This window comes from Stomoxys calcitrans, chromosome 1 (assembly GCF_963082655.1).
Source record: "Stomoxys calcitrans chromosome 1, idStoCalc2.1, whole genome shotgun sequence".
Classification (NCBI taxonomy): domain Eukaryota; kingdom Metazoa; phylum Arthropoda; class Insecta; order Diptera; family Muscidae; genus Stomoxys; species Stomoxys calcitrans.
This window is the reverse complement of record NC_081552.1, coordinates 147,661,221-147,680,782: the sequence shown is the minus strand read 5'-3', so window position 1 is coordinate 147,680,782 and position 19,562 is coordinate 147,661,221. Positions and strand designations below refer to the sequence as shown.

The 19,562-nt window shown below is 38.3% G+C and overlaps 1 protein-coding gene across 1 annotated transcript; it reads left to right on the top strand.

Annotated features, from left to right (window-relative positions):
- The first annotated feature begins 13,878 nt into the window (after nt 1-13,878).
- Nucleotides 13,879-18,198, top strand: LOC106081640 (uncharacterized). Its single transcript, XM_059367490.1, has 3 exons — nt 13,879-13,963; nt 14,024-14,468; nt 18,071-18,198. The coding sequence occupies exons 1-3, from the start codon at nt 13,919-13,921 to the stop codon at nt 18,196-18,198; spliced, it is 618 nt and encodes a 205-aa protein (XP_059223473.1). The 5' UTR covers nt 13,879-13,918.
- The last annotated feature ends 1,364 nt before the right edge of the window (nt 18,199-19,562 follow it).

Here is a 19,562-nt window from a genome sequence, read left to right as displayed (position 1 = left end):
TCTAGGGGTCAAGAAGTCAAGATCCCAGATCGGTTTATAGGGCAGCTATATCAGGTTATGAACTGACTTGAACCTTATTTGACACAGTTGTTGAAAGTAAAAATAAAATACGTCATGCAAAATTTCAGCCAAATCGGATAGGAATTGCGCCCTCTAGAAGCTCAAGAAGTCAAATCCCCCGATCTGTTTATATGACAGCTATATCAGGTTATGTACCGATTTCAACCATACTTGCACAGTTGTTGGATATCATAACGAAATACTTCGTGCAAATATTCATTCAAATCGGATAAGATTTGTGCCCTCTAGAGGCTCAAGAAGTCAAGACCCAAGATCGGTTTATATGGCAGCTATATCAGGTTATAAACCGATTTAAACCATACTTGGCACAGTTGTTGGGTATCATAACAAAACACGTCGTGCGAAATTCCATTCCAATCGGAAAAGAACTGCGTCCTCTAGAGGCTCAAGAAGTCAAGACCCAAGATCGGTTTATATGGCAGCTATATCAGGTTATGGACCGTTTTGAACCATACTTGGAACAGTTGTTGGATATAATAACAAAACACGTCGTGCAAAATTTCATTTCAATCGGATGAGAATTGCGCACTCTAGAGGCTCAAGAAGTCAAGACCCAAGATCGGTTTATATGGCAGCTATATCAGGTTATGGACCGATTTGAACCATACTGGGCACAGTTGTTGGATATAATAACAAAACACGTCGTGCAAAATTTCATTCAAATCGGATAAGAATTGCGCACGCTATAGGCTCAAGAAGTCAAGATCCAAGATCGGTTTATATGACAGCTATATCAGGTTATGGACCGATTTGAACCATACTTGGCACAGTTGTTGGATATAATAACAAAACACGTCGTGCAAAATTTCATTTCAATGGGGTGAGAATTGCGCACTCTAGAGGCTCAAGAAATCAAGACCCAAGGGTTTATATGGCAGCTATATCAGATTATGGACCGATTTGAACCATACTTGGCACAGTTGTTGGAAATAATAACAAAACACGTCGTGCAAAATTTCATTCAAATCGGATAAGAATTGCGCACGATAGAGGCTCAAGAAGTCAAGACCCAAGATCGCTTTATATGGCAGCTATATCAGGTTATGGACCAATTTGAACTATACTTGGCACAGTTGTTGGATATCATAGCAAAACACGTCGTGCAAAATTTCATTCCAATCGGATAAGAATTGCGCACTCTAGAGGCTCAAGAAGTCAATACCCAAGATCGGTTTATATGGCAGCTATATCAAAACATGGACCGATATGGCCCATTTACAATACCAACTGACGTACATTAATAAGAAGTATTTGTGCAAAATTTGAAGCGGCTAGCTTTACTCCTTCGGAAGTTAGCGTGCTTTCGACAGACAGACGGACGGACGGACAGACGGACGGACATGGCTAGTTCGACATAAAATGTCGCGACGATCAAGAATATATATACTTTATGGGGTCTCAGACGAATATTTCGAGTAGTTACAAACAGAATGACGAAATTAGTATACCCCCCATCTTATGGTGGAGGGTATAACAAGTAAGAGCGTGCTGAGTTCGGCCGGGCCGAATTTTATATACCCTCCACCATGGATCGCATTTGTCGAGTTCTTTGCGCGGTATCTCTTTTTAGGCAAACAAAGAATAATGAATAAGAGCTGTTATGTTTTTGGAGCTATATCAAGTTATAGTCCTATTCGGACCATAAATGAATTGAATTTCAGTCCATTCGGATAAGAATTACGCCTTGTAAGGGCTCAAGAAGCAAAATCGGGAAATCGGTTTATATGGGAGCTGTATCAAGCTATTGATTTGTACAATATCGGATGAAAATTGCGCCCTCTAGAGTCTCAAGAAATCAAGACCCAAGATCGGTTTATATGGCAGCTATACCAGAGTATTTACTGATTTGCGCTATACTGAGCGCAGTTGTTGGAAATCATAACAAAACACCTCATGCAAAATTTCAGTCAAATCGGATGATGATTGCGCCCTCCAACGGCTCAAGAAATCATGATATGGCAGCTATATCAGGTTATGAACCGATATAGACCATGCTTAGCACAGTTGTTGAAAGTGACACCAAAACACCGCGTGCAAAATTTCAGTCAAATCGGACGAGAATTGCTCTAGAGGCTCAAGAAGTCAAGACCCGAGATCGGTTTATATATCAAAACATGGACCGATTTGGGCCAAAAAGTATTTGTGCAAAATTTCAAGCGCCTAGCTTTACTCCTTCGAAAGTTAGGCCGGGCCGAACTTTGGTTACCCACCACCTCCGGTATATGTCGAGCCCTTCCCGCGAAAATGATGGCAAAATCCAAATTTTACAGGAGACGGTTTTTATTGAATTAAATTTGATATATTCATGATTGGCCATTAAAATTTAGTATTTGACATCTACTAAAGCAGTTTTATAAAAATGAAGAATAATGTTTTTAGCATTTTCTGTATAACAGAGTTTTATGTCGCTTACATTATTTTTCGCGGTCACGCTGGAAAACTATTTCTCACAAAATGGATGTTACATCATCATATAAAATTTAAGTACAGATAGCATTATTTATCCGATTTTCTTGAAATTTAGCACAGATGACATTTGGGCCCTATGCACAAAATATACTTAAATTGGTTAAACTCGGTTCAGATTAAGACATAGCTTCCATATATCTCTACGGCCAAATGAGACTAATATTGCAATAATTTGGTCATTTGTTAAATGATCTTCATGAAATTTGGTAGGCAAAATTTTCTATCTTGAGATTGTTGGCGAATTTCAAAAGAAGTTGGATATCATCTCACAGTAGCGCTCACCATTCACAATTACTTTACGATTCGCATCATATTTGAAGAAGTACGGTCCAATGATGCCACCAGCCCATTAACCACACCAAACTGTGACTATTTCTGGATGCATTGGTAGCTCTTGCAATGCTTCTTGCTTATCTTGACTCCAAAATCGACAATTCTGCGTATTTATTTGTACGTACTCATTGGGCCAAAAGTGAGCTTTGTCGCTGAACACAATTAAGCGCGCGATGAACTTTCTTAGCAGAGCACGCATTTTGATAATAAAATTCAATAATTTTCAAGCGTAGTTCATCTATAAGATGATTCAAGGTTAAACTATAGATCAAACTTAAGATGTTTGACAGTGAACAAAACACGAAACGTACGTGAGGTGTTTGTTTGAGCAGTGTTGCCAATAAGATAATAGCTAAAAAATCATCCTTTATATGTGTCGACTGATTTTCACTTTTAAAGCCTTTGCTAGAGCATTTATCAATCGACCTTCATAAATGTTTGCACAATGTCTTCTCCTAAGATTCTTACTGCGTATGGAATTTAGTCGAAATCGGTTCAGATTTACATATAGCTACCATTTTTATTTTTGTCTAATATTAGCTAATATTGCAAGTATGTGTCTACCGTTCCTCACAAACTTTGGCACTTTCATGACACATGTAATTTTTATTGAATTTAATAGAAATCGTTTCACATTAAAAATAGAACTCATGTGTATACATATGCGAAAAAAACGTTTGAGATATTTTCACTAGAAACAAAATTATTTTATTACGATGATTTTCCTTTATTGTAACTATGTATCGTTTCGCTTCAACACATCAAACGTTAGCCATAATGTCCAATGTAACTAACTTTGTTTATTGTTAACCTTTTAGGAACTTCGCCTTCAGTAAAACTACCTTTCTTTTGTTGTAAAACCAAAAACTCTTTAATGGCAAAAGTGTTTCGATAGTTGCAAACGATTATTCGTTCACCGGACCAATAATTACTCTCTTGTGTCTTTCCTACTAAAGAGAGAGAGGGCGATTTAAGCGTGATGGCTAAAAAGTGATGGTTGGATGGTAAACTCAGAAATTGACAATTTTTAAAGTTTCGCCATAGGTATAAGTAATTAGTAACAATTTGAGTTAGAATTGTGTTGCAACATTAAATTGAACTTGGTAGCCTTTCCAATGTGCACAATCTATTTTAAAATTAACAAATAAGAGTGCGCTTAGTTTGGCCGGGCCGAATCTTATATACTCTCCATCATGACTCGTATTTGTCGAGTTCTTTGTGCGGTATCTCTTTTTAGGCAAACAACAAATAATGAATAAGAACTGTTATGTTATTGCAGCTATATCAAGTTATAGTCCGATTCGGACCATAAATGAATTGAATGCTAAACATTGCAGAAGTCATTGTGTAATATTCCAGTCCATTGGGATAAGAATTGCGCCTTGTAGGGGCTCAAGAAGCAAAATCGGGAGATCGGTTTATACGGGAGCTGTATAAAGCTATAGACCGATTCAGACCATATTAGACACGTATGTTGAAGGTCATGAGAGAAGCCGTTGTACAAAATTTGTGCCAAATAGGATGAGAATTGCGCCCTCTAGAGGCTCAAGAAATCAATATCCCAAATCGGTTTATATGGCAGCTATACCAGGTTATGAAGCGATTTGCGCCATACTTAGCGCAGTTGTTGGAAGTCATAACAATACACGTCGTGCAAAATTTCAGCCAAATCTGATTAGAGTTGCGCCCTAAACAGGCTGAAGAAGTCAAGACCTCAGATCGGTTTATATGACAGCTATATCAGGTTATGGACCGATTTTAACCACACTTAACACAGATGTTGGAAGTAATACCAAAACACCGTGTGAAATTTTTAGTCAAATCGGACGAGAATTGCGCCCTCTAGAGGCTTAAGAAGTCCAGACCAAGGATCGGCTTATATGGCAGCTATATTAACACATGGACCAATATGGCCCATTTACAATCCCAACCGACCTACACTAATATGAAGTATTCCTGGAAAATTTCAAGCGGATAGCTTCACTCCTTCGAAAGTTAGCGTGCTTTGGACAGACAGACGGACGGAGATGGCAATATCGACTTAGAATTTTATGACGATCAAGAATATATATATACTTTATGGGCTCTAAAACGAATATTTCGAATAGTCACAAACAGAATGACGAAATTAGTATACCCCCATCCTATGGTGGAGGGTGAAACAAATTAGTTGAAACCTCGAATAACATTTTTTACATCAAAAATGAAAGGTATTGGCAGCGTTAAAAAATTTATATTTGCTACAAATTTTTGCAAGAATTTATCGCAAAACATGTACTTTTATCGTATGTTTGTTTGTTTGTGGGTTTGTAAATTTGTTTGTTCCCTATAGACTCAAAAACGGCTGAATCGATTTCTTTCAAATTTCACAGATTGTGGGGAGTGGTCCGGATGGAGCAATAGGCTATATAATTTATTGATATTGGTAGGGGCGGAAAAGTGAACCGATCCAAACAATATGGGATTCAAATGAAAGGTATTGAAGAGCAGACTACGAATTTCATATTAAAAATTGGATCCAAGTAACTGGGGGGCCTCCCCGACCCTAGAACCCCCTAAAATAAGTGTAATGGACGAAAATGATAATATGAGACTCAAATGAAGGGTATTTGGGTAGGGGGCGGACCGTTACCCCAAAAATACCACCTAAAATCAAAAGTGGACCAATAAGAACAATATGGGTATCAAATGAAAGGTACTGGGGAGTAGAATACGAATATGGTAATAAAAATTGGGATGAAATATGCGAGGGTCGTCCAACCCCAAAAACTCCCCCAAACAAACATATTGAAGATAAATATCAATATGGGACTCAAATGAAAGGTATTTGGGAATAGACTACGAATATGACATAAAATATGAGGTCCAAGTAATTGGGGGTCTCTCCACCTTCAAATGGAAATTTAATTCTATCCTAGCTAGATGAGCCTCAAATTAAAAGCATTTGGTAGCAGATTACGAATATGACATTAAACTTTTTTGTCCAAGAATCTAGGTGGTGCTTTACCTACCCATTAAAACAATGGGAGATCAAGTGATAGATATTTTTAAGTGGAGTGCGTCATTCAAATTTGTGCTCAAGTGGCAGATGGAGTGAGGCGTCCCCCAAGAAAAAGCTGTGTGCACCAATTATGACAATATGGGGTTAAGTTCAAAGTATAAGGTTGTGGACTGCGAATATGATATCTTTATTCTGCTCATATATCTAGCGGACCACCTCACCTCGAAACAGTTGTTTAATTATAATGACCTAACAGGACACTGCCGCCGTACCCCCAAAGTTATGACGTTCAGTTGCAAACCTTAAGTCAAGGTGGCCGCCATTTTTAGCTCATCAACAAGGAGCCTTCTTTTCCTAGATAAGTCCAAACAACGTGCTGCTGGGCAATACTTTCATGTTCAAAAATTTTACATGGCTTAATTACTAAGAACTGTCGCCACCGCACCTAATATAAAAACCGGCAAATTAGTTCTCTACCACTGAATATCGTTTAATATGGCAATTTGATTTTATTTAAAAAGGCTAAATTATGACTATTCAACAGGTAGCCATATAGTCAGTTATAGACAACTAATACATGATGATCAATGTTATAGCCGCTCCAAGCGGCTAGCAGCAAAGACAAATATAGATTCATAACATATGTTCAAAAAAGCTCTAACAGATGGGAGAAATGTGAAATTCTCAGTAGTTTATATGGGATTGCGCAAGCATCCAGGGCGACATGGAACGGAAAACTTATTTTGTTAACATTTTGGGTATTAAAGTCTATCCTTTCCCTTATCGATGGCAGCACTAACATTTAAATAAGCGTCATCTATTCTGTTTGCAAATTCTGTCAATTGAATGGAGACGCCGCTACGAACAGAGAGAGAGCAGAGTGGTAAAAATTGATCATGCAGCATTTAACTTTTTTATGGCAACCTATCGGTCCGTAAAATAAAGTTTAGGAATTTCGTTGCGGTTATTTGCTGTATTATTTTTTTTGCAAATTTTCCACCCTAAGAAAGATAATTGATGTAGTCTATGTGGCTATCTTTGCCATAGATAAAAATTTATTTAGTGAGTTCGAATATCCAAGTTTGTGTTAAACTGTTGCAGGGGAAGGCTCAACGAACGTACATAGAATCAGAGCTGTTGGAGAGTAGGTTACGTTACAGAGGTGACATTTTTCCACATCTTGAAAGCGAAAGCTCAGTGGAGCTGGTTTGATTGCAAATTTAGCTGAAAGATACGAAGTCCCCTTTTTCTAGTCGAGCTTAAGTGGCATGCCGATGAGCACACTCGATTCGTTTTGTGACTCGATTCGTTCGCCAAGTCATTGAAAACAGCTGATTTTATAAAAGGAAAATAGCTGTTTTCAATGACTTGGCGAACGAATCGAGTGACAACAAGTAAGAGCGGGAAAAGTTCGGCTCTTGGATCTCATTTGTCATTTTTTTGCCCGATATCTCTATATAGGCAAACAAAGGATAATGGATAGAAATTGCAAAGCTATTGGAGCTTTTTCAGGTTATTAACCAATTCGGAACATGCTTGGTTTGGCTGTTGGAGACCAAAATGTCAGCTTAAATTGGATTAGAATGTAGCCCCATAGTAGCTTAAGAATTAAAATAGAGAGATCGGTTCATATGGGAGCTATATCAGGTGATGGACCCATTCAGACCATATTTGGCATGTATGTGGAAGGTCATAGGAGAAGTCATTAAAATAATATTTAGCCAAATCGCATAAGAAACCGATGTCAATATGGGGTTTAAATAAATGATTTATGGATATATGAGAATAGAACACGTTGCTGACATATTTTCCGGGCTAAGTGTTTGGAGGACCACCCCAATCCCCAACACACCCCTGAATCGGGCATATTTCCCGACCACGTCAATGTGGAGCTTAATGGTATTGGGAGGTAGAACCAGAATTGATACCCACTTTCGGGACCAATTTTCTGGGGGTCTACCTCTTTTTCAAAATACCCCACAAACAGCAATTGTTTACTGATCATCGGAATATGAGGCTCAAATTAAGGTATTTGGGAGTAGAATACGAATTTGATATCCAAATGTAGGACCATGTATTTGAGCATCACCACTTCCCCAAAACACCCCCCAAAGGGTAAACTTTATCGACCATTCCATTAAGTGGCTCAAATGAAAGGTATTTGAGATTAGAAAACGAATTTGATAACCTATTTTGGGGCCGTGTGTTTGGGGGACGCCTCATCGTGTAAACTCCCCTAAACCAATGGCAATATGGAGTTTAAATAACTGGTTTTTGAAAGAAGGGCTCGATGCTGATATTTTTTCAAGGCTAAGTGTCTGCGGGACCACCTCACTCCCGAAAACACCCCTAAGCCAGATATCATGAAAATATCGGGCTGAAATAAAGTATTTTAAGAATGGAGTACACCTTACATCCAAATTTAAATGCGTAGGCCAATAAACATCATATAGGATTCAGATAAAGGCACTTGTATTGTTAAACTGTTAGTCAAGCGATATACTATTTTCGTAGCATGGCATTTCACTAAAAGCTCTCTAAATGTCGAAAATAAATATTCCAGGGAAAATTTTGTTCCATATGAAGTAAAAGAATGCGCAGCGGAGCGGGTCCTGGTCAGCTAGTCCACTATATATCAGACATATTTCATCTGGGTTAGGGTAGAGTGTATGTCTTTTACAGACTCGGACAATTTCAAGTCAAGTCGAACCATCGACCTCTGGTAATTGGAGCATGCTACCGTTTCGGCTGCCGGGGCGCCTATATTTCTATCTGTAAAATTTAGATATTGCTCTTATTGTATATGCACCCTTCTGAACACCTCCGCCAAAGTCCATAAAAATTGGTGCATGTTTGCCAAATCCATCATATAACGATACACTGAAAAGAAAGTTGTCCCAAAATTTAAGATTTTTCTTTAAACGTAGGATTCTAGCAATGGAAAGGAGCCAAAAGACCAAAACTTTTAAATGAAGACGGTATCTTTATTTTCGTGTTTACAAACGGACATAACCATCAGTTTAAAATTTTGACTTCACACGTGACTGTCCAATTACTTTTTTTTATTTCTATTTTTAAAGTTAGCCACTTACCTGAAAAAATTTAACATTTAAAGACGCTCCTATTTGTGAGGCTATTTTGCGTCTTTAACCACTGTTCTATCTTCTCTTGTCCCAAGGTCAATTTCCTAACTTTCAACGATATTTTGACCTTCATTTTAGATTTTGGTCTTTAATAACAAGAGGCAAAGTTAAGGATTTTTTAACATAAAATAAAAGCTTCTTTATGTGAAAATATTTATCACCAAAAAGAATATCTTTAAAAATTGATCATCTTTAAATTAAGTTTGCTAATCTTTGGCTTGAATTTAAAATGCAGAAGAATGGTTCCACAGTTTTCTCACCTGCCCCTGGAAGCGTGCGGAAACTCATTATGCGGAATCAGAAGACGATTCTAACGCAACAGTGGTGGAAGTTCTGAATCCTGACTATGGTCCGGTTTCTCCAGATAAATCTCCATAATTGTAATGCCACTTTGGAGGTTCTAAAGGCCCTCCTGATGCCAACTATGGTTCTTGAACAAGAACCATATGTGTTTGGGGGAATGGTTCGTGAACTAAGAATTCCGGGATTTAATCTACTCAAGGGTACGGGGAATGGGAGGCATAGAGCCTGTATTCTTCCAAAGAGTAGTCTAAATGTTTTTCTTCTATATATGGCATTCAGAGATGCCGCCTTCAAGCGTTAAGTTGCTCGTTGAAATCGTTTCTGCAGGGAAGAAGAGCCTCATTGTAGGAAGATATGTTAATGCACATCACCAGATAATGCAGAAGAAAGGTGGAATGGGATAGATATCGGCACAAATTCTGGACGTCTATCCCTTCTAGACCAGAAAGGAAGTGGAAACTTCGGAGGTCAAGCGGATCACGAAGGTCCTGAAAGACTCCCTTGTGTCAGTATGTCCAAGTGCAAAAGGGGCAAACAGCGACCGCCATGGTGGACCTCAGAGTTTATTGGTCTATGGAAGGACTGCAGAAAACTCTTCAACCGGGCGAAAACCACAAGAGCACCACACGGTAGGGGCATCTATAAGGCTGAGCTAAGAAAATAAAAGGGCGAGCTGAGAAAAGTTCAGAACAAATCCTGGGTAGAATTCTGCAGCTCCGTGGAGGATACAACAGAGGCCTCTAGGCTACAGAAGACTCTGTCCGCGAGACCTATTGAGGTGGGGTATATTCAGAATTCAGAGAATGTATGGACGATGTCAAGTGAGGAATCAATAGAACTACTCCTGATACACATTCCCGGGAAATTCTCTAGCGGACAACGTAGCGCCAAAAGAGGTTGTCACTGGTATGCATTCGTCGTAGGTTATGAGAAAATTGTATCTGAGCCGAAAATCCTTTGACGTACCAACAGTTGAATAACAAGTGGTGTCTGATAGACTGGTTCCTTCGCTTAGGGAGATATACTCGGGCTGTATCAGCATGTCATATATACCTGCGGGATGGAGGGACACAAAGGTCATTTTCATTCCGAAAGCAGGAAAACCTTATCACGACTCTTACTCTATATAAGTGCAAGAGAGCCATTGGCAAAAGTTCGGTGTTTAAAACATACTGGGTGTATACTGCAGTTGTCCAACCTATAGTGCTATATGGAGTTGTGATCTGGTGGACGGCGCTTTAAAACACCACTTACTGTTCAATCTAAAGGATAGTTTGTCTGTGCATCACAGCCGCACTGAGGACGACACCATCTGACGCACTGAATTTAATGCAACACCTCATTATTCTTGATTTTGTGGCTAGACAAATTGCTGCGACCACTGCCGTGAGGCAAGAGGAGCTTTCTCATTGGTCATGTGGCGGCTACGGACATTGTGTTATCCTTGATACAATGTCCGATGTTCCAGGCAGTATGGATTATACCCTGCCTGAGCCTCTTTTTGACAAAAAGTACTGTACTACTATTCCTGATAGAACGGATTGAAACAACGATATCCCTGGTAATAGAAGTTACATAGATTTCTAAACGGATGGTTCAAAACTAAACGAGAAGGTGGACATTTGGGTGTACTATAAAGATCTAGAACTGGTCATATCGAAAAGACTGCTCGACCACTGCAGTGTGTATCAACCGTAGATCCTTGCAATTAAGGTAGTGGTGCAATTCTCAGACAGCAGCCACTACATCCCTGGAGAACGTATTTCTGAACACAAAAACCGCCCTTGACTGTCGCAGATTTCACATTTAAGATAAGTTTTCAGGATCAGGCCCGAAAGTCAACGAATTATAGACGGTCACAAAGAGGGGGCTGTGAGCATTCCAAAATTTTGCTGCCCTAATCTGACTTGAAGTAGTATACTGCTTTGCTATAATTGGCGTCTCAATAATTGCGCCCGTCATGACAGGTCACTGTCGGTAAACATGCTAACAGACTGAAGGTTTCCAGTAACGACTTTTGCAGAAGCTCGAGGGCATTGAAGAAGAAGAGACTACAGAACAACTTTTGTATGTGTGTCTCGCTCTGGCTGATAGAAGGAATTCCACTTTAGGTTCTCATTTCTTTAAGAACCTGTCTGATTAAGTTCGCAAGTTGTTGGACTTTTTAAAGCGATCTGGATTGTTCAACGGTAGGAACTGGAAGGTATCACAATAGACGAAAATGTCTAAGTGAGTCTGATGGCAGACTGCCACTTAAACCTAACCTACAAACGGAATGGCGAAATTAGTATTCCCCAAATTGTTTTTTTCGGAAAAATTATTCTACTTTGAAAAATACAAGGTTTTTCAGCCGAACCGTTTTTTTTATTTATGACTAGGAGCCGATGAGGGTTAACCAGGCATGCGTTGATGCTGTCAGATCAAAAGAAAAAGCCTTTTGAAATTGGCGTTTGAATAAAAATTCCAGTAATGGATGGCTGCACAAACAGGCAAGAAAGAACTTCGTGTGCCAGAGTACTTAGGCGAGTTAGTTATTGCTTCTCCGAAGGGAAGTCATTTTTAACAAGAGTTAATGCCAACTCGTCAGCTATCCCAGCTCTAGTTTAAGATGACCAAATATTTACTGACCCGGTTGATGAAGCTAATCTACTGATATGTCTGCAGGAAATTCCTTTTTGTCGGTAAGTATTCAATCATTCCCTACGATCCAGAACGTATAGAAATTCTCATTTTACGAATGTTATCGCGTCTACGAGGTTATTTTTTATAGCGCACAACAAGCCGATCACTGGCTTAAGTGCTTGTCCATAGTGGCATCGGGCGGATTATTTTTAGCGCCCTCTTTTCAACCTAACTTTACCAAATCTTGCGCGTCCACTTACGTATTGTTGTTTTATAATTCTGATATGGGGCTGCCACAAAAAAAAAAAAATCCTGGCTACGTCCCTGCTCAGTTGTATTTTCGAACACGAGAAGTCAAAAGGGTTCTTCCGAATATCGACATAAATTAGTCTTCGGCCCTGATGGCATGTCGACTCTTAGTGTTCTTCGCCACTAGCTTTAGAGCCCAATAGCTTTCTCAGCACCTTCATTATGGTTTCGGGAAAAATCACTTCAGGGTAGACCTGATGGCATTTTAGTCTGAGCGCTGCGGTCTCTCTATCTACCAGTTTGGTGAGAGTAAGATTGTGGGATTTGATATCTCCAAGGCATTTGATAGAGTTTGCACTACTACCAAAACTTGTCGCTTTTGGTTTCGGTAATAATTTCGCTCGATTTATATCAAGCTTTTTGGGGTAGTGTACTATACGAGTTGTTGTAGATGGGGTTTCATCCGATGAATACTATACGAGTTGTTTTATATGGGTTTTCATCCGATGAATATAAATTGAATGTAGAAATGTCACTAGGTTCTGAGCTTTCTCCTTTTCTTATTTTCATTGACGCTCTATTGGATCAGACAAAGAGTTCATTCTACTCATTTGCAGATGACAGCAACCTCCGTCATTCATATTCTTTCGATCATAGGCAGAGTTTTTGCGAGATTAAAGACAATGGGCGGATTATGAGCGAAACACTTCCCAAGGACTTGCTGGCCATTTCTCAGTGGGTTCGAATGAACAGAGTATATTTTAATGCACGTAAGACGTTGCAACGGGTTGTTCTGTTATTTAATACACTAACGATTCGGTTTTCCATTACGATCATCTATGTCTATCGACGATATGGATGTTGAAAAATCAGAAGCTTTGCCCATTGGTTATTGCATGTTTTTGAAGTGTCGAAAGAAGCACCCAAAGAATCATTCATTGATGTGGTGTAAGAAGTACTTCACACCTTTTGGTCTCCTTAATACCTACGATATACTACCTACAACAGGCTCATATATAACTCAAATATATGAGCAGGAGCTTCCAAAACGTCCTGGAATTTCTGGACCGTGTCCAGAGTTGTTGTTTTCTTTGAGAATAATAGAAATGTCAGATGTTCTATCGATACTTCCATTGTGCTTTTTCGCGGATATATGTCTGCTCATTCCCGACGTAAGGATGTTCATCAAAAGTAATAAAAGAAGCCACAACGTTGATCCGATTTTATTAAAATGTGCTTTGTGATATTCCAAATTAAACACCAAATACGACACAGATCGCATCATAAATAAATACATTCTTCATATAAAGCAATTTGAGTGATTAAAAGTTAACCTCATTTTACCTTAGAAACCTCATTCACCCGTCCATTTGACTCAATAAAAAAATCAACATGATGGGTACCCAAAGTTCTGCCCGGCCAAAGATGACACTTATATTTGTTAATATTTACTTTTATGTTTTAACGATAGCCGACGAATCTTTATTTTCAAAATAATCTCAATTAGGTCGCGTGCGGGCCACTTGTTTGCTGATTACGATTCTTTTCGCATTTTGAAGACGATAGTTTCTATGTATATTGTCAAAATATTGTTAAGAGAATGTTTTGTTGTGGTATTCCGAATTCGCCGCATACTCGTCTATAAATTCGTGGAATAATGAACAGATGGACTAGTACACACTTAAAGATTGTTTCCTAAGTACATTACCCTATAATCATGAAATTCGCTATCGTAGTACTGTCTACCGCTATGCTGTGCCAGGTAAATTTATGTTTTTTTTTTTAGTTTTTAAAAAAATATCTCCATCAACTTACATGCAAGGTATCCTTGGCTGGAGTACTTGAACGATTTCGAAGAGACACTGCTGCTGATGGTTTGGAATCGACTCTTGCTTTGATGAAGCGATTAGCGGGAGTCACTGGACCTCTTGTAACATCTGTGCTTAAAGAAGTACCTAAATCCGATAACTACGCCCCATACAGACAAGAATTACAGGAATACCTTGAAGGCTTTAACGAATACAAAGAAAAAAAGGGTCTCTGCTTCCAAAAATCTTCAGATTTACTTGAAAAATTCGCTGGAATTGTAGAAAAGTATGAAAAAGAAGACGCTCCCGAAGAAGCCAAGAAGATTGATGAGCTTTTCAACAGCTACAATAGCGAAGAGTTGGAAAAGGAGATTGACGAATATGTTAAGAAAATGGATGCTATGTCCGACCAAAATTCTAATGAAATCGATGAGGCAACAGTTGGTTTTCAACTTCTCGGTACGATGTTTGCTGTGTGTTAAGGCTGCGAGATTAAATAAGAAATGTAAATAAATATTTGTTCGCACATGTTAAGGTTACAAAAATTGATTTTTGGAAAGCAAAAAATTGATTGTATGAAACAATAAGCAAATATTGGTTAAATATGTGGAAGAGAACTCCCCTAGCCTAACAAGAATATGTGGCGGCATAACTTCGGACTTGATTGCAGAAATATTTGGGAGTGCTATACAACATTATGGACCCTTAACTCAGTGTATACATTCTAGGAAATTAAATACAAATATTTATTCTTTAATTATATTACCTTGAAAGGGAGTGATTTAGCTGGCTATACGAAATAAACCCCCAAAGAAAAAGTGAAATAATCATCAAAAAAATTCCATAAGTTTTGTGGCTTATTGCGCAGTGAAATTAATCCAAAGTTGTTTTATAATTTTAAGGTCAAAAATGAAATATTTTGACTCTAGAAGGAACAAGTAAAAGCGTGCTAAGTTCGGCCGGGCCGAATCTTATATACCCTCCACCATGGATCGCATTTGCCGAGTTCTTCTCCCGGCATCTCTTCTTAGGCAAAAAAGGATATAAGAAAAGATTTGCTCTGCTATTATTATATTATTACATGTTGGAGACCTGTGTAAAATGTCAGCCAATTCGAATAAGAATTGCGCCCTTTGGGGGCTCAAGAAGTAAAATAGAGAGATCGATTTATATGGGAGATGTATCGGGCTATAGACCGATTTAGATCATAATAATCACCTATGTTAATGGTCATGAGAGGATCCGTAGTACATAATTTCAGGCAAATCGGATAATAATTGCGACCTCTAGAGGCTCAAGAAGTCAAGATCCCAGATCGGTTTATATGGCAGCTATATCAGGTTATTAACCGATTTGAACCATACTTGGCACAGTTGTTGGATATCATAACAAAACACGTCGTGCAAAATTTCATCCCAATCGGATAAGAATTGCGCACTCTAGAGGCTCAAGAAGTCAAGACCCAAGATCCGTTTATATGGCAGCTATATCAAAACATGTACCGATATGGCCCATTTACAATACCAACCGACCTACACTAATAAAAAGTATTTGTGCAAAATTTCAAGCGGCTAGCTTTACTCCTTCGGAAGTTAGCGTGCTTTCGACAGACAGACGGACGGACGGACAGACGGACGGACATGGCTAGATCGACATAAAATGTCGTGACGATCAAGAATATATATACTTTATGGGGTCTCAGACGAATATTTCGAGTAGTTACAAACAGAATGACGATAATAGTATACCCCCCATCTTATGGTGGAGGGTATAAAAATAAGTCACAAACCTTTGGAAATACCAAATTTTTGCCTTTAGAATTATTTTACTTTTTTAGGTTTTATTTCATTTTTTATGTTGGGACTTATTTCTTTTCATTCATAGTTCGTTAGGACTCATTTCATTGGGGGTTTTTGTTCTATCCGATTTAGCTATTAACTAACACATGTCCGTTGGTTTCTAAGTACTGCAGACTAGGTTTTTCAATAAAGTGATAGATTTTATTGAGTAAGAAATCGAGCAGAATATATTTCCATCTAACATGTAAACAAAACCATTGATGATTGCTTATTATTGGGAATAAACGATATGAAATCGTTTTTAAGTCGCTGTATATATCCTACACCACCACTGTGGTACAGGGTATGATAACTTAGTGCATTTGTTTGTAACACCCAGAAGGAAGAGAGATAGACTCGTTGATAAGCATGCCGATTCAGAATAACTTTCCGAATTTAGCTATGCCCATCAGCCTGCCTGTCTGTCTGTCCATGTTAATTTGTATACAAAGTACAGGTCGCAATTTTCATGTGATCGTCTTCAAATTTGGTACAGTTATGTTTTTCTGCCTAGAGACGAAGCCTACTGAAATTCAAATCGATTCAGATTTAGATAAAGCTCTCATACATATGTTCGTCTGATTTGCAGTAATAATGCAATAAAATAGTCATTTGTTAACCGATTCTCACGAAATTTGGTAGGAAGGGTTTTCTTATGAATCTTAATATTGCTGGTGAACTTCATGGAAACCGTTTAAGATTTAGACGTGGCCGCCATTTATCTATATCGCCTGATTTTTACTTCTAGTGCAATTGCATGCGCATTTATTCACCAATCTTCCCAAAATTTTGTCCAACGCCTTCTTTGACGACTTCCACAAAATCAATACAGTTTCGTCGAAATCGGTTCAGATTTAGATATTTCAATTTTTTGCTAACCGATTCTCTCGCAAATTAGCAGGAGGGGTTTTGGTCTTGACTCACGACATTACTGGCGAATTTCATAGCAATCGCTTTAGATTTAGATATAGCTGCCATCAGGGACGTAGCCATCAAAAAATTATTTTTTCTATTAAAAAAAATAAATTTAATTTATTCTTAACACTAAATTTTACTAAAATTTTTGAATTGACAAAATTTTATATATATAATATACTGCAGTGACAACATTTTGAACAGATCACGAACATCTTAAAAATATTTGTTTAACCCTCCACCATAGGATGGGGGTATACTTATTTCGTCACGTCATGGGAGTATACTTCTTGATCGTCATGTTATTTTAAGTCGATCTAGCAATGTACGAATACTTCTTATTTGTGTAGGTCGGTTGGGATTGTAAATGGGCCATATCAGTCCATGTTTTGATATAGCTGCCCTATAAACCGTTCCTGGATCTTGACTTCCTTGAGTCACTAGAGGGCGCAATTCTTATCCGATTTGGCTGAAACAACGTGTTAAGTGTGGTTCAAATCGGTCCATAACCTGATATAGCTGCCATAAAAACCTATCTTGAATCTTGACTTCTTGAGCCACTAGAGAGCGCAATTCTGATCTGATTTGGCTGAAATTTTGCAAGAATTGTTTTGTTATGACTTCCAACAACCATGCCAAATATGGTTTTAATTGGTCCATAACCTGAGTTATTGACTTCTGGACATCTAGAGGTCGCAATTATTATCCGATTTGGCTGAAATTTTACACAACGACTTCTACTTTGGTCTCCAACATTCAATTGTGGTCCGACTCGAACTATAACCTGATATTATAGCTCCAACATTATAGTAATTCTTTCCGTTTATCAAATGTTTGCCTAAAAAGACACACCGGGAAACGAACTCGACAAATGCGATCCATGGTGGATGGTATATAAGATTCGGCCCGGTTGAACTTAGCACGCTTTTACTTGTTTAAGTAAAAAAATTTTGATTAATTTTTTTCCAAAACACATTTTTTTAATGAAAAAACTTCATCACAATCTTTCCTAAAAACAAAATTTTTATAATTCGGCGTAAGTTATTATTATTAATATTAAAGACAAATTATTTCTTTAAAGAGAAAATTTCATTGCAATTTTTCCCAAAATTTTAATAAAAATTTTTCTAAAGACAAAATTTTAATGATTTTTTTCTAAAGACTGCATTTCAGTGAAAAAAAACAACCTCGAAATTATTTTATAAAGCCAATAAAATAAAATTGTTTTTGCCTGCTCAATGCATTTTGCGACACTACATTTTGCTTAATTATTTTCAAAGATTTTTTATGCTTTTCTTTTACTAATAGAGAGACATTCGCTAAATTGGGCTCGGGGATTTCCCGCACAGGCTAATCTAAAGACTACACGTCAGATTCGGAAACTGCGCCGCAGTCAGCCTGCGGTCAGGCTGCGGTCACGTGGAGGAATCCCATGAAAAGAACTAGGGCGAACAATAGTAAGATGGGTCCAAGAACCTTTACCAATGTCGCTAGGGACAGTTTGATGATGGCAGTTGTCACCAAGGGAGAAGAACAGGGCTGCATACCTACGAACGATTGGAATAGGATGGTCAATGGACTATAATCTGTATACTCCGGAATTACCTGGGCATCCAGTCTGTGACGATGCAGGTTGGTATCGGGGCCGATATAAACTTACTGCCTTCATGAATTAATACTCAATTCAGATGTGGAAATTTGCGAGATCTGGCCAGGCGAAGTACTGGATTTAGTCAAGAAGGAAGATATTCTTTCACAACCAATATCACACGCTTGGATGCTAAGGATTCCCTCAGATCCTGAATCCATATTTGAGAGACTAGGGGACGACTGTAATCCCAATCTTTCAACCACCGACTGGAGGGTTGGTAGATGAGGATGAGGCGACCGGTGACATGCAGTATTCGTACTATTGGGTTGGCCAAAAAGTAATTGCGAATTTTTTTTAAAGAAAGTAAATGCATTTTTAAACTTAGAATGAACTTTAATCAAATATATAATTGCCATTTTGTTCGATCTTCCTGGCAAATTTAGTATTCCACGCTCATAGAACTTCTGGCCTTTATCTGCAAAAAACTGAACCAAGTGCGATTTTATAGCCTCATCATTGCCGAAAGTTTTACCATTTAAGGAGTTCTGCAAAGATCGAAATAAATGGTAGTCTGATGGTGCAAGGTTAAGGCTATATGGTGGATGCATCAAAAGCTCCCAGCAAAGCTCACTCAGTTTTTGGCGAGTGACCAAAGATGTGTGCGGTCTAGCGTTGTCCTGGTGGAATATGACACCTTTACGATTGACCAATTCTGGTCGCTTCTCCTTGATGGCTGTATTCAATTTGTCCAATTCTTGACCGTAAACATCCGAATTAATCGTTTGGTTCCTTGGAAGCAGCTCAAAATATACCACACCCATCCAATCCCACCAAACAGACAGCATAACCTTCTTTTGGTGGATATCAGCCTTTGAAGTGTTTTGAGCTGGTTCACCATGCTTGGACCATGATCGTTTTCGACTAACGTTGTTGTAAACAATCCATTTTTCATCTCCAGTTATGATTCGTTTTAAAAAAGTATCGGATTCATTGCGTTTAAGGTGCATATCACAAGCGTTGATTCGGTTTGTTAAATGAATTTCTTTCAATACATGTGGTACCGATATTAAAATTGACGCCAAACAAACAAATGTAAACAAAATTTCGCGCACTTTTTTTCTAAAGCAAGCTAAAAGTAACAGCTGATAACTGACAGAAGAAAGAATGTAATTACAGAGTCACAAGCCGTTGAAAAAATTTGTCAACGCC

Coding starts and splice junctions, on each gene's coding strand:
- LOC106081640 (XM_059367490.1), top strand. CDS start 13,919: ATGAAATTCGCTATCGTAGTACTGTCTACCGCTATGCTGTGCCAG. Junction 13,964..14,023: donor CTACCGCTATGCTGTGCCAG/GTAAATTTATGT, acceptor CTTACATGCAAG/GTATCCTTGGCTGGAGTACT. Junction 14,469..18,070: donor AGTTGGTTTTCAACTTCTCG/GTACGATGTTTG, acceptor TTTTACTAATAG/AGAGACATTCGCTAAATTGG.